Source organism: Oreochromis niloticus, linkage group LG13 (genome assembly GCF_001858045.2).
Source record: "Oreochromis niloticus isolate F11D_XX linkage group LG13, O_niloticus_UMD_NMBU, whole genome shotgun sequence".
NCBI classification, from domain to species: domain Eukaryota; kingdom Metazoa; phylum Chordata; class Actinopteri; order Cichliformes; family Cichlidae; genus Oreochromis; species Oreochromis niloticus.
In genome coordinates, this window is record NC_031978.2 from 5,174,526 (window position 1) to 5,190,335 (window position 15,810).

Sequence of the window (15,810 nt, forward strand, 5' to 3'; positions counted from 1 at the left end):
AATTTGTGAGCGTCTCCTATTTGCTGTCTCTCCCTCCAGGCTGCAGCAGCAACAGCAGCAGCGACAGCGAGGACAATGGACAGATGGACAGCCTGTACCTGAAGTCTCTGGAGGGCTTCATCACCGTGGTAACATCAGATGGTGACATGATCTTCCTGTCCGAGAACATCAACAAATTCATGGGACTCACGCAGGTACACAGCCATTAAAGAACACTAAAATAAACAGACATGTGCAGACACTTCAGCGTCACATCGGCTTCTAAATGTGATCAGTTCCTGTTTATTTCCACGCAGTCATAGTTGATGCTTTTTTTGTTTTTGTGGGGGGCGGGGGGTGTCCACAGACACAGAATAAAGTGCCATATAAATACAGGTGAATTTGGCTTGTAGTTTAAAGTGCTTTGAGTGGTCATAAACATCACCAACGCCTAACATCTTTGCACGTGACGTGTGGATAGATTTTTTTTAAATTTTCTTTAACTTCTCAAGAAGATTGGAAGGAACACATTAACCCAGTCAGACAGGACGCAGATGTGGATGTTAACGGGTAGCCAAGAGAGAGAGAGTGGGGTGTGTTTGTGTGAAATGCTTCTCATGCAGTGTGTGTTCAGTCAAGACGGTGAGGTTCAACTATAAACACATTGTGCATTTTCTTTCCCCACCCTCTCTGACACCAACTTTAGCAGCAAATCATAAAGGAGAAGTTTACTGTAAATGATGAAACAAAACCTCTGCTTTGTGACCCTGCGCTGCCCTCAGCTTTCTGATTTCAGGCTGTCCTTCTGACCCATTTGCTTGAACTCGATGTTCCTGAAAGAATGTATCATTTGTGGTAGAAGATTTGTCCAAAAACTTAGTGGTCTTTCTTCACTCCTTACACCATTGCTGTGGAACAGAAGGAGAACACGTTTCACTTTTGGTTGGACACTTGTCTTTGATGTCCAAATTAAATTCTGTCAGTGTGTTCATCACATATTTTATATTAAATGGGGCAAATATAAACTGCATAGAAAGTGCAGCTTGACTGGTTATCAGAGGATTACAATCACAAGCTGCTAAACTTTAGTTTTGTTTGTTTAGTGTTGAAGCATTCTGTGTTTCTGGAGGTGACACACTTTTGTGCATTTGTTCATTCCTGGCGGCCGCCATTACTCACGCTCACTACCCCCTCTTCATCTATTTATCCCAAGCAAACTGCTGGTGCTGGTGCCAGAAAAAGAAATATGCAGAAATATGTCTAACTGATGGGACAACTACTGTAAAATGTAGAGAAAACTGTAACAGAAAGACAATTGTATGTCTTTATTTAACGTTCCTTATTTCAGGATTTTTATTTATTTGTTTGCTTTTTGTTTTTCAGGTGGAGCTTACTGGTCACAGCATCTTTGACTTCACTCACCCATGCGACCATGATGAGATCAGAGAAAACCTCAGTCTGAAGACGACTGGTTAGTACACAATCTCATACGCATTATCCTCTATCCACCTATGACAGCCGTTACATACACCTGATTATGGTTTACTGATTAAAAAAAATATGCAATCATTCTGACATGACAAGTGATCTTTTCATTCTCCTCCTTCTCAAAAAATACCCCCTGAAATAAAGTAGAGGAATGTCTGTGGAGTCTTATCTACTCAATAAAAGAATAAATTTGCTCAGCAATTCACAAGCTAAGCTGCCCATTAGATAATAGGATATCCTGTGTACAAAGTTGATGTTTTGTCCCACCCATGTCACCATGAGGAGATCATAGAAAGACCTATGTAACAGAAAACAAATTAAGCAAATCACTGGAGAGCATTAATACCACGCAAATTAAAAAAATAATAATAAAAAAATTATTTTTAAAAGATGTGCTCACAATACAAATAGTTAAGTCTTCGAGCCCAGAAGACAGGATTCCTAAGCTTTGATTCAGACTGGAAACATTTAAAGCTCACCTGTAATACTCATTACCAACTTCATATTGTTAGTAAAGGAACAGTTCGCCCTTCAGTTCATTCTGTCTGAAATCAGCTCCTCCTCATTTATGGTCACCCTGCCTATTGAGGCCGCTTTCATGACCATATTGGGAAATCTACTCACAATGACATCATACAGTAACAAGAGCAAAAGAAACTGTGTTAAACCGGGTATTATCTAAACCTGAGAGTGTGCCTCATATTAATTGCCTGTACATACTCTGACCTCATTATTTGAAATCGTGGCAGTGGTTCATCAGGTCCACTTTTACAGCATTTTGAGATTATGTAACTTTGAAGCCATGCCGGATAACTGGAGGCTTAATCTAAGTAAACTTCCCCCAATCATGTTAGAGTTTGTATTTTAGTTCTAGTTGTTTCTGATTTCAAATCATTTTTTTTAATGTAGTGCCAAATCGCAACAACAGTCACATCAATTATAAAAGACCGTACAATAAACCAATATTATGTTAGTTTGCTGCTTTCTAGACATTTCTGTGGACAAGTAACACCAGTGTGACTTCAGTGTGTGGAGTCACACTGGTGTTACGTATCCGCAGCGTGACTCCAGTGAAATAAAATATCATCAGCTGATGTTAACGCAAACAAACTCTGAGGCAGTATTATGTGATTTTTTTTTTTTTTTTTTTTTTTTGAGAATTCCAACTCTCTTTCCCCTGCATGTGTGTGTGTATATATAGAATATAAGAACACACACAGAGTGTTGATAACACTTATCAGCACTGACCGCAAAACTTGCAAGTAGAACAATACTTTATATTTTATAGACCTGTTTCTATTTAACAAACTTTCACTCAAAGTCATTCACATATTAACGTTCGCAGTTGTTTTTGGCCTGAAGAGACGTTCGTCTGGTGTTTGTTTTGCTCAACCTTAGCTATACGGAGATAAAGACTTGTGAGTTTGGAGTTTGACACAAGAGACACTTAATTTCTTGGCTCTGAGGCATCGCTCCAAGGCTGAACTCTCATTTGTGATGTAACAGCTTGGCTTACTTTCCAACTCCTGTCATGTGGGCCGAGGGATACAATGACTGTGTTAACTTTGACTCTTTTTTTTTTTTAAGGACATTAAGTCATAATAAGCATGTTTTCTTCTTCTTAATAGTGTGATTTTTTTTTTTTTTTTTTTTTTTTTGATTTTTTTTTTTAATGCCCTTTATCCCCGCATACACAGTTCAGCCATATAATTAACAAAATCCCTTGTGCTGCCCAAACACGTCTCACTGGTCCAGGCGTTGACTCGATTTGATGTCCGTGGCTAATTCCATCAGATAAATGCTCACTTTTTAGGGTCTGAGGAATTTAAATTAACTTAAATGATTATTCAGGAGTTCGCACTGTCATGAAAAGGATGTGTCAAAATTTACATCGCAGCAGATCACGATGGTGGGTATCACATTACCGTTGCTAGCTTGTCTTCTTCCTATAATGCATCCCTCTGCCTTGTTTCCCCCAGATTGGGTTGTTTATGTGAAAATATATCAGAAGAGCCCTCCTTTGGTTTGTGGTTCAGTTTTGATACTCGCTTTCCACCTTTTTATTTATTTTCCAGGAACCCATTACAGCATTCTGCCACCTTTTTATTTAAACTAGCATTAAGGGTTTCTGCAGTTTGTTTCTGTATTAGCTCTTCTATATGCCCCATTTGCATCACTGTTCACTGCTTGTCCTTGGTTACACTACAACATATCTAGCCAAGAGCTGCCATTTATCTTTTTTTTGTCTTTTTTCTTTTTTTGGAGATGTTTGGTTGTCGTAAAAGTTGTTAAAATCCCTACCCTGTCCATTTTCTTCCTAAAAACTTTTGAACTTCCGAAAACTGAATGCACAGTTACTGATATGCCTTTGCAGATACTTATGCATATGGAAGATTCAAGCGTGGTTGGTGTGTTGTAGTGTAGTGTGGGTGATGTCAACACTGACCTAAACACACCGTGCATACTTGCAGACATGTACACTTTAGCTTGGGTCTAACCTCGACAGGTTCTTCACTTCGTGTACCAGTGGCTCAATGCTGAGGCCAATGTAGATTAGTTAGAAGTGTTTGGCTGGCTTTGGTGCTAGAGGAAAGTTCAGGGGCTTGTAAAAAACCATGCACAATCCTACAGGACGATGATATTCCACAGTACTGTCAGCTTGTTGTCAGCAGCTGTCTTATCTAGGAGTTGACCAAAGTATTTAATGGACCCTCAGACATCTATATCCTCTGAGTTTACTTGAGGATGAAAAATCATTCTTCTGAAGTAGTAAATCTGTGTAACGCCTGACATCTTCCACATGCTTTGTACAGCCTTGCAGCTCTTACTGTTTCAGAGCCATTCAACTCTCCTGCTTTTACTGGTGGGACAGAAATGATCTATGCAAAACAATTCAAAACATGAACAGAGTGTGGTTATTAATATTCTATATCTGATGGGTCCACAAGGGAAAAAACAACATGAGAACAAAAGTTCAAAGGTCATACAGAGAGCAACCTATAGACAGATAAAGTAGAGGAGTTGTAAAGTGCATGTGCAAAGGCGAAGGAAAGCCGATAAGAGCTGCTACTGTGAGGAAGAGCAGACGAGAAAAGGCGCTGAGAGAGGAACACAGCATTATGGGGTAGAGATAGTGACCTTAGTATGTTACACATGCAGTGCAAAGCAGAGCCAGAAGTACACCCATGTTTTCTGTCTGTGAATCTACTTTCTACTCCTTCTCTCTCTCCTGCACACACACAGGGTCACACTCGCTGTGCTGTGGTTGATAACTCTTATCAGCAGTGACCACAAAGCACACAAGCAGAACAATACCTTCTGATTTATAGACCCTTTCTATTTAACGCACATTCACTCCACACTCATTCACATCTGAACATGAACGTGCTTGTAAGTGTCGCGGGGAAACATTTATGTGGTGTTTGTTTTGCTCAAGTGTAACCATATGGAGATAAAGACACACTTTTAAGAGTGGAGTTTGACAAAAGGCACACTTCTCTTTGCTCTGTGGCTGCAGCTCCGGGGCTGAACTCTGACCTTGTGATGTAACAGCTTGGCCTACTTTCCAAGTCCTATGTGACTAAGCTGGAAGGGAGATAAAGGAAGTGAACTTCCAGTTTATTATATTGCAAAAAAAAAGACACTGAACTTTGTTTTAAATCTCCTCATACTTATAGGATCCATATATTACTATGCTTTAATGTCAAGGGAATTTTATATACTGTGCAAAAAGCTAAAAAGCTGTTCACAAGAGCAGGATCTGAATCATTTAAATGCTCATTTATGTTTGCCCCTGCTCGGTGACGTTGTATTATTGTATGATGATTCAGATGATGACTTCTGACACACTTTTTTGTCTTCCAGGAAGTGGCTTCGGTAAAAAAGGCAAAGAGCTGAGCACAGAGAGAGATTTCTTCATGAGGATGAAATGCACGGTGACCAACAGAGGACGCACCGTCAACCTCAAGTCAGCCAGCTGGAAGGTAAAAGCTGCTATATCTACAAAGCATCACATCTGCAGCAACTGCATACACAAAATGAGATTATTACATTGTGAATAGATTTAGCCAGATATTGGATACAGGTAGGTTTAGATTTTAGAACAGGGGTGGGGGAACTCCAGGCCTCAAGGGCTGGGGTGTCCTGCGGGTTTTAGATGTGTCCTTGATCCAACACAGCTGATTTAAATGGCTAAATTACCTCCTCAACATGTCTTAAAGTTCTCCAGAGGCCTGGTAATGAACTAATCATTTGATACAGGTGTGTTGACCCAGGGTGATATCTAAAACCTGCAGGACACCGGCCCTTGAGGCCTGGAGTTCCCTCACTCCTGTTTTAGAGCAATTCATGATGCTGGTAGAAGTCAAGCAGCCCATATTAAAAGTTTAATGTTATATCCTTAAAAAACAATTCCACAAGCAATCTTGTGCAGCAACACAAAAGTAGTATAACAAATAGTGTAGAGAAATGCTTTCTCTGGGTTGTATAGCAGTAATGCAAAGCATTATTTTCAAAGGTAAGAAGTAATGTGTAGTACTTTACAGTTTTTTGAGTAACTATCGCAGCCCTGGCCATTAATATCAACTAATGTGGGGGGAAAATGTCTGCCAAAAAAGACACCACTACAATAGGTGTTTTCGTCATGGTAAATAATGAACACTCAAGATAGGGAAAACTGTAATAATCGCGCTATGGCTGCATGTTATTCACCACAGGGGTAACTGTGACACTGTGTAAACTTCATCTGCGCTTCTGCTGCTCTTCCTCAGGTGCTCCACTGCACTGGACAACTGAGGATGTACAACAGCTGCCCTCCACGAGTGCTGTGCGGCTTCAAAGAGCCTCCGCTCACATGCGCTGTCCTGATGTGCGAACCGATTCCACACCCGTCCAACATCGACACGCCGCTGGACAGCAAGACCTTCCTGAGCAGACACAGCATGGACATGAAATTCACCTACTGTGACGAGAGGTAGGCAGAAACATATTTTTTTAGATTTCTTATTAAATGATAAAAATATATTCACCAAAGCATGTATTATGCACCTATATTTGGTTTGAACCTCAGCAGAGTTCAGTAGAGCAGCAGATTCACATTGTGGACTGCTGCCAATTAAAACATAACCCTTAAAGTCTCTCACACACACAAACACAGAAGACTTGAGCGATTGCAGTGTGTTCACTTAGCAGGTAAGAAAATAGAAGTTGGTGATGAAACATAAATTAATAAGGCGCTGTCATGACGTTGTCAGAGCGTGCCAAATGTTAATGACCGTGGATTAGAGCGTGAAAAGCCTGAAAGCTGAAACATTTTTAAAGCTGCCAAACAAAATGACATCTGACATCATGTCAGTTATCACTCGTCACTTCTGCGTCAGCATGAAAAGCAGCTATCTTAAACCCAAAGAACTGCATAGTTTGCACCCAGATATTTCTTTCCCACTGGCACGAGAAGGGAACACAACGCATTTTCAGATTGGTGTTACACAATCGCATGCACGCAAATCTGTAATCTTATCAAGCTTCTCATGCAAGAGAAATGCTCCTTTTGTGTATTGCATGCACAGGTCTGTGCGTGACCACACTACAAACAAGAGCCCATTTTCTTTTTCACCCTTCTTAGTGCAATTTAATAGCCGCCTAAATCTTCTCTCCAATTACGCAAATGAGTTTATTGTAGGTGGGTCGACCCTCCTGGCTCAGCAGAGACTTACACTCATTAGAGGAGGGACAGAAAGTTTCTTCAGCTCATGCCTGGCAGTGTGAGAGATGGAGGAAACAAAGGAGGAGAGAGAGAGGACAAGAACAGAGACTTATCACTTAGGAATAATTAGTTCTTCAAGAGGGGTAACAATCAGAAGTTTAACCTTCTAGTTTGCTTAAACTCTGCTTGACCTAAGAAGAACAATTATTTCCTCCCCTCAATATCCCTGTTGATTCTTTATAATTTACTAAGTACAGTAAGAAAGTCCATTTTATGATTAAATACAAGCTTTATAAATGAAGTATGGCTATTGGCTATATTCTCAATTCTACAGTATAAGGAATACAAACACAAAAGGACACAAAGGGAATTTCTAAAGTTATACAACTTGGATAATTTAGACTTGGACAACACTTCTGTGTGTATTATGTTACTTTTAAGTGTCACTCAGAAATGTCATGCAAGTAATCATTACTTATTACAGTGCATGTTGTAGATTTAGCAGTAATACAGGGACATTGACCCAAATAATACACCCAATTAGATACAATTTGTGTACCGTTGATTCCTGTGTTAATTAATTTTAGAGTTTTAACTCAAACATTTGTATAAAATCATTCGTATGCAGACGATAGTCCGCAGGGTAATGTGCTCTTCTGCTTTGGTCTTACTGTCATTTGTTACTTTTATATCTGTAATAATGTAAAGTACACCATGATGCAAAATAACATAGAAATAACAGTGAAACGCTTGTATTTACTTAACATGGAGGAAATGAATGGAAGGAAAGAAAAGAAAGCGATCACCATCGTAATCACCATTATTATAATTTGACGCTATTTTAGTTGTGACCATGTTTTATTAATGCTTTTGTTTCGTCTCTTTCCGCACTCTGACTCTCCTCTCTGGCCTTAATGCATTTTTTCCTTTTTTTTTTTTTTTTTATGTGTGTCTTTCTCTTTTTTTTTTTTTTTTTAAACCCATTGTGCCTATGTACTCCTCTTCCCTCCAGACATTCATCCCCTCCCTTTCCTCCCTTCCCTCCCTTTCCCCACTGCATCTGTCAGCGTTACGCAATCTGAGGGTCTGCATCACCAGACCTCTCACTCTGTCCTTCACACAATAAATCCACCGCATCATCATCATCATCCGCAGACTGTTCATCTCAATGAAACTTTGGCTTCACATCTCCAAAGCTATCCAAAGGCAATATAGATGATGAAAACTGTATTTTAACTGATTTGACATCAAAAAATGTTGAGTATGATGATCAGAGGTACAAATAGGATAAAACGGAGTGAAAGCGTACATTTATACCTATTGGAAATTTGAAACTTTTTTTATGCTGCGGTGTACCCTATCCCTAAACTCTGAGTCACATCCACTCAGTCAGCAGCTTGCTTATCCAAGGTGATGGGGTCTATCCTCGTGCCAGAGTGAAACATTTTGGTGGCAGTTGGAGTTAAATAAAATCACATTCCTAGCACTTTAATTTGGGTTAAGTACAACTTATCTTCATTCTTGGTCCCAGTTTACCCTCCCCGGTCTCCTTATCCTGATAAAACCTTGTTTTCAGGGGCCCATTTCCTGTTGTACGTTTGGATCATGTTCTCACAGCACAGTTTGTTTGGAAGAGGCTCTGCTTTTGACCCTTGGCCTAATTGTTGGCTTCTCAGTGAAGTCAAAATTAAACTAAAGTTAATAACGTATATAAATAAGTGTATTTGCTGTCAACACAGCCTGAAGCTAAGTATGTAATTATTTTCAACACTCAAAAACTTCATTTAAATTAGTGCACCTGTAATCAGATTACAGTAATCCTGTTATTTATTCTCAAAACCTCTACTTACTGGCGAAAGAGTTGGAGAGAAATAAAAGGGAGTTTTATAAACGTGGTTATTGAAAGCCAGCAACAAAATCCTGATTAACAACGTGAACTTGTGATGAGAGATGAGAGATTAGCTGTTCCCAGAAGCACCGGGAGGTTGGAGACAGAACGAGCAATTCTTATTTTTGGAAAACTATCCACCTCTCAGTTGGATTTCCAAATGGTACATGATGTCTTTTGAAGTTCAGGATGGAGTGCAGGATTTGTCTTTTGAGTCGTACATGTGAGAAAAGTTCAAATAATAAGTAAAATCCCGTGTCTTATTAGATGTGTATGTCTGTGTCTGTGTTACAGGGTAACAGAGTTGATGGGTTACACTCCCGAGGATCTGCTGGGTCGTTCCATCTATGACTTCTACCATGCCTTGGACTCGGACAGTGTCACCAAGAGTCATCAAAACTGTAAGTACACGCTCGGACCTTAAAAAAGACGCCTCAAACATCAAATATGAAGCAAAACAAGCGACACTCATTCAGCTATGAACACAATCTGCATGTGTAGTTTTCCTTTAGCTAAGATCTGGGCCTGCGTATCCTCAGATTTTGCTAGTAGCAGTAAGCGATGATTGGTTCAAAAACCTGATGAAATATGGAGCAGCTCTTAAACAATAAGAGCTTAAGTCAGAGCCTTTCTGCATGCTTGCTAGTATTGGCAGCCATCTTGAAATGGCACATTTGAGGCACTTACTTTGAAGGATTCCCTAAACGAACTCTAATTTTAGTGATCAGGATGTAAAAACCTGCATAATCACTAGCCAGATCAGCTAAACGCTTCAAGCTTGCAGTCAGCTGGTAACACAGCCTAAAGTTTATTGAGTGAAGATATCAGGGGTTTTTTCTTGTCAGACATTTTTGTTTCATTAAATTTTCTTTTTCTTTTATTTATTTATTTATTTATGTTTTAGGTAGACAAATACATTTATCCTTGTTTAGACATATGTGGATGTCTGTGTGTATGTTTGTGTGTATGTAAAGAGCAGCAGCATGGTATTAAGATGTCTGTTATTAAATTAAGTGCATCCACTGATGGCCTGATGAGGTTTGCACATCTGGTGCCACAAACACAGTGGACAGGGGACCAGGTGGCCTCTATTACAATCTAATAACAATGTATGTGTGTGTGCGCATGCACGCTTGTGTCTGTGCATGCGGACAAGGCTCTGAAGTGTCATGGCTATTCTCTTCACTGACAGTACTGTATCATTAGAGGCTTTGACAGTGCACGAGGGAAAGTGGTAATTTAGTTCCTTAAAACCACCCCTGCAACATAATGGCTGTGTATGTGTCTGTGTGTACACAGCAAAAAATGCCCTTGTTACAAAGAGGATTATGCTTTTTTTTTTTTTTTTTCTTTTTCTTTTTTTCCTCCTCCTGGCATATCTGGGCCAACACTAATCTTGATATTTTCTTTGAAACGAAAAACTGTACTTTCCAAAAAGTTGATTTGCTACATCCAGATGACCATAACCAACTTTCCTTACTTAGATGATTGAGCATGCATCAAGACACAAAACTGTACCTAATTTGATATTTTACTTTTCACAGAAAATAATATTTTCATCCAAAGCTTTCATCATTTAAAAAGACGTCAAGCAGAAACTTAAAGAAGCAGCACAACCCAAATACTTTTCCCCTGTAGTGCCGTGTTTCTATCTAGATTGCTATGATGTGTTTCAGAGCTGTATAAGTCTTTGCTTGTTTACCAGTCAGATAAAACATGCAGCTAGCCTAACGTTACTGCTCAATAGAGACTGGATGACATTAATGCGCAGTTGGGTCTTTCTCCACAATCATGCAGTTGATGGGTGTAGTTTAACTGAACGAAAATAGTTTCTGTGGGAAACTGCTTACAAAACAATTAAAGACAGATTGATTCATTTATTTTGAGCAATTTTAAATGCAATTTTTGGTACTTTGATTACCATAAGAAATCTAAAATATGACCGTCATATTTTAGTATTTAAGAGACGACAATATTTCCAAAAATGGTAGTTCACACTGAAACAGTCTGGATGGATAAAAGCAATGATATCTAAAAGCATCTGGGGTAATAAGTGCCTTCTTTTTAAATAATAAACCAAAGTAACTCACATTCACAAAAGTCAAATTATTATGACTTTTTTTTAATCAAAGAATTACTTTGAAAGGTTGGCTCAAAAAACAAAAAGCAATAGGCTTAAAAAAACAGATCCATTGTGCTTAAAACAGAAATATTTCAGCACATATTGGGTTTGTTTGATGCGCAGTTGTTTCTTTAAGTTTTGCAGTTCCAAAGTTGTCCTTTTAGACATGTTCTTTTGGTGTCGGTGCACTTTAATTTTGCATATCAACAAAAACCAAAAAAGTGACTTGAAAGAGGATTGTAGTCCTCAGATTTCTGTTTTGTGTGCTGCATGTGGATTTTTTTTTCTTTTAGCCATGTTCTCTTTCCACTGATCTTAAGTCATCTGCATCCGCAGCCCTTAGCTGTCTGACATTTGCCAAGATAAAGGACTCTCTATCCATCCGACCGTCTCACAAACACAGACGAGCCGCTCTCACGGCCAACGTGACCAGCCTGTCGATCAGCACATGCTAACAGTGTTCTCTGCTACATGCAGTGTTGTCCCCTCCAAGCTTTCTCAACACTCTTACTTGCGCGCGCGCGCGCGCGCGCGCGCGCGCACACACACACACACACACACACACACACACACACACACACACACACACACACACACACACACACACACACACATGCAGGGAGTCACTGGCCTTATGTACGCTTTGTGACCATTCCTACTCCTTTCCCACGCCAGTGCTGAACTTTGGACTGTAGCCAGAACATTTCCTTCTCGAGAAAAGTCAAACATCCCGCCTTGTCCCGCTTACAAATATTTGCTTGATTTCTAAAGGATTATGCAAATATTTAACAAATAATTAACCAATCTGGACTTTAAACACCTAAATAAAAACAAAATATAAAAATCCACCACATACAGTTGTGGTCAAGAGTTTACATGCACTCAAAATGGGCATGAATTTAATACTTTCTTTGGTCTTTTCTTTTCCTAGAATAGATCTTTTAATAACCTTAAAAAGCAAAAATTGAGTGCACCAGTTTGACTTTATTTGGATTTCCTCTAATACACACATGGTCAAAATTATACATGCAGGCTCCAATATTTAAACTCACGTAAATCTTTTAATAAGTAGTACTGAAGGTTTACACCGTCTTCTAATTTGACCAGCCTGAGGCTTATGAACTTCTCGTTAGAGATCAACTTTACTACTGATGTGACCTTTGATTGGAAAGTTGCAACATAGAAGATTAAACAGTCTGTCTGTCGGTGACATCGGCAGACTGAAAAGAACCGTCAGTTTATTTTCTCTTTGGTTTTGTTTCCTCATCAGAAGATTACTCACTGGGTTATACAACAACGTGAATGTGTCACAATTTTACGCATGAACAACAAAAACTCAACAACTACTCTCAGTGAGTAATTTCTGAGTAATAAGGAAAAACACTGATTACAATAGCCCTGTTTAAAGCAGTCCTGTGCACTGGAGGACATTAGATGAAATCAAATTCAGCTCAGTTTTATTTAGTGCCAGTCAACAGTCATCTCATAGCATTTTAAATCGTTATGTAAAGACTCTAATAAAAATGACAACAAAAGGTGAACATGGAGAAATGACTGAGGAAAACCCTGACCAATAAAAGATGGAGACTTTTGAAACTAAAGACAAGTAATGTTCCAGATCCTGACATTATTGTTTCCGTGTCATTCACTTTCGAGTCAAATCGGTTGCCACTTTTGAAGAATAAAGGAAGTATGCTCACAGTTTCAGGAAAAATTTGTTTTAAACTCGCTTTAAACTTGCAAGCGATAACGCCAATGTTATTCATAGCTTCTTTTTTTTCTTCTTCTTCTCTTCCTTATGCAGTGTGTACCAAGGGTCAGGCAGTCAGCGGTCAGTATCGTATGCTGGCTAAGAACGGGGGTTACGTCTGGGTAGAAACCCAGGGAACTGTCATTTATAACAGCCGCAACTCTCAGCCGCAGTGCATCGTGTGCATCAACTATGTCCTCAGGTAAGAGTCTTCATTTTTAATCCAAGTTACCCTAAATTAAATGCCATCTTTGCCTGGATTTAATCATAAAATATTCTGATTTCTATATCTCAAAGTTCAAATTTGCTGTGTTTTCTCCAATCTGTAGTGACATCGAGGAGAAGTCGATGATTTTGTCCCTGGAGCAGACGGAGTCCCTGTTCAAGCCACGACACATGAGCAGCTTCTTCAGTCCTGGAGTGGGCATGAGCGCAGAGCCTGGAGATGCCCTCTTCACTAAATTCAAAGAGGAGCCGGAAGATCTCGCTCAGCTTGCTCCAACACCTGGAGACACGATCATTTCCCTCGACTTCAGTCAGTATTTACTTCTGTAACCTTCCTACTGCGTCTGTTATGGTCACAGTATTCTTACACCTTACTTTGGCAAAAATGATATAGCGGAAACAACTTTTTAATACAGTTTCCTTTTGTCTTTTTTAAAAAAATTGGCTCAAATTTGTGATTCTTTTTCGCAGGTCGTGTTCAGTTTGAAGAGCCCCAGCAGCCAGCATACTCCCAGGTGTCTGCTTCAGCCATGGCCCCTCTGGGACCACCGTCCTGGACCAGTGAGAGCCACAAGTCTGCCTCCAATGCCTCTGGCCAAACCCCAACTCCAGCTCCAGGGGACGTGGGTAAAATGGCCGGTGGTGCGTTCACTGTGCAGCAGAATCCTCCACCGGGCAGCGCCACTCCGAGCCTCAGCAGCTGCTCCACGGTGAGGACAGCGAGACAGGGCACGACTGAGAGCCAGTTTGTGAAATTGAAAAGAGTAATTAGTTAGTGAGCGAGTGACTGGTTGGTTACACTTGTTCCATGGTTTATTCTTTCAGTGTGCGGTGAGGTCACTAAAACTGGGCAGAGTGTGTGAGAATAACGGGGGTGGTTATTTGGATGGAATAGGCTCTTAGCAGTGAATAGTGCCTTTGTCAAAACTCATCTCTCTTGTTTCTCTTATGTATTAGTCCTTTTTGTCTGTGCTTATCATTTTCTTTCTCTCCACTTCTCTCATTCCAATCTAATTTCTTCCTTTTGTTCATCCTTCCCTCTGTCCTTCACCTCTGCAGCCCAGCAGCCCAGACGATTACTACAGCTCAGTGGAGAGTGACCTGAGGGTGGAGCTCACAGAGAAGCTGTTTGCTCTGGACACAGAGGGAAACAGTTCTGCAAACACTGAGGTGTGTGCGTGTGTGCATATGTGTGAGTGAGAGACACACCAAAGTTTTATAGAGTTTGTGAATTTTATGTTAAATCAGACAAAGAAACAAAAAAAACCTGAATTAACCAGCTCAACATGTGTATTCTCCATCATGAGCTTTTTAATTTACTGCTATAGTGTCTTTGACCTTTAGCTTATAAATCTGTGAGAAAAACATCCAGGACATTTTCCATTTTATGTTAGTATTTCTTCAACTTAATGAGTACTAGATTAAACAAAACTATAAATCAGTTGTTTTACATATTTGAGTGGATGCTGATAAAATACTAGTGCTCACAATGATGTTTTTATTATTGAGTTCCTAATGTAATCATCGTAATCCTGTTAGTCTAAACTGAGTGGCAGTTTTTAGAACACTGCAGCATTATCTCAGCCACAGACACTCAAATGTCTAAAGCAATAATTTATATTTTTCCCAAAATGCTTAAAAGGATCTCTTTTCTTAAATATTTGTATTAAAAAACAAAACAAAAATTATTTCTGCTATCCAGAGGGACTTGAGTGATTTGGACTTGGAGACTCTGGCTCCTTATATCCCTATGGATGGAGAGGACTTCCAGCTCAATCCCATCGTCCCAGAGTCAGAGCCCCTGGAGGCAGCCCCAGCAGGATCCATGGGGAGCAACACCAGCCTGCCCCAAACTAACCAGACCACCCAGCAGAGTTTCAACAATGTGGCCAGCCTCTTCCAGCCCCTGTCCACCTCCTCCCAATCCCCAGGCCACTACCAGCGTGCAGCATCTTCATCCTGGGCTGGAGGGGAAAAGAGAGTCTCCAGCCAGGGGAATGCAGATCCCCATGGAAGGTCATACATGATGGGGCATCTGCACAATCCCCCATACCGGGCCCAGGCCAGCACCCCGCTGTCCTCCATGGGTGGCACTCAGAATCTGCAGTGGCCGCCAGACCCGCTATTGACTTACCAACAACAACCACGGCCCACCAAGGCCTGTCTGATGGACACGATGTTGGAAGAGCGGCCATCCTGCAAGCAGAACATGCCACATGGCATGCAGAAACAGAGGTGACTTAACTATGAGTCTCTTATTTTAGTGCTCAAGGAAAATTTAACTTGATGCGTATAACTGTGAAAATATAGGACTAAAAGGAATAAGGAATAAAAACCTTAACAACACGATTTAAATGATAGATTTAAATAAAAAAGGGTGTTGACTCCCAAATTCTTTTTATTAATGCTGCAATGATTTATTATTAATTAATATCTTTTTTTTAATCCACTTTGTGTATGCAGGTCCATCGACAACTTTGTACAAGCTTACAGAGACATGAGTCCAGCCAGAGTGGCCATGGCCAACAGTATGAAGCGCTCCTTCAGCCAGATGGCTGTGGTGAGTTCCTCCGATTCCTATCGTACAGCGAAAGTTCCACTGCAACTGAAAGTATTCAGTTTAACATGAAGCATTATTTTGAGGCATTAGTGTT

General features: G+C 40.1%; 1 protein-coding gene across 2 annotated transcripts in view; it reads left to right on the forward strand.

Moving 5' to 3' along the window:
• The window catches only part of epas1b (endothelial PAS domain protein 1b), a 50,096-nt gene that overhangs the window by 28,254 nt on the left and 6,032 nt on the right, over positions 1-15,810 (forward strand). For both annotated transcript variants that reach the window (XM_025897620.1, XM_003438253.5), the window contains 11 exons: positions 40-194; positions 1,363-1,450; positions 5,332-5,450; positions 6,237-6,439; positions 9,354-9,460; positions 12,986-13,133; positions 13,261-13,466; positions 13,628-13,866; positions 14,216-14,326; positions 14,859-15,391; positions 15,620-15,716. In XM_025897620.1, coding sequence (XP_025753405.1) covers positions 40-194; positions 1,363-1,450; positions 5,332-5,450; positions 6,237-6,439; positions 9,354-9,460; positions 12,986-13,133; positions 13,261-13,466; positions 13,628-13,866; positions 14,216-14,326; positions 14,859-15,391; positions 15,620-15,716 — 2,006 coding nt within the window. The remainder of the gene's footprint in view (positions 1-39; positions 195-1,362; positions 1,451-5,331; positions 5,451-6,236; positions 6,440-9,353; positions 9,461-12,985; positions 13,134-13,260; positions 13,467-13,627; positions 13,867-14,215; positions 14,327-14,858; positions 15,392-15,619; positions 15,717-15,810) is intronic.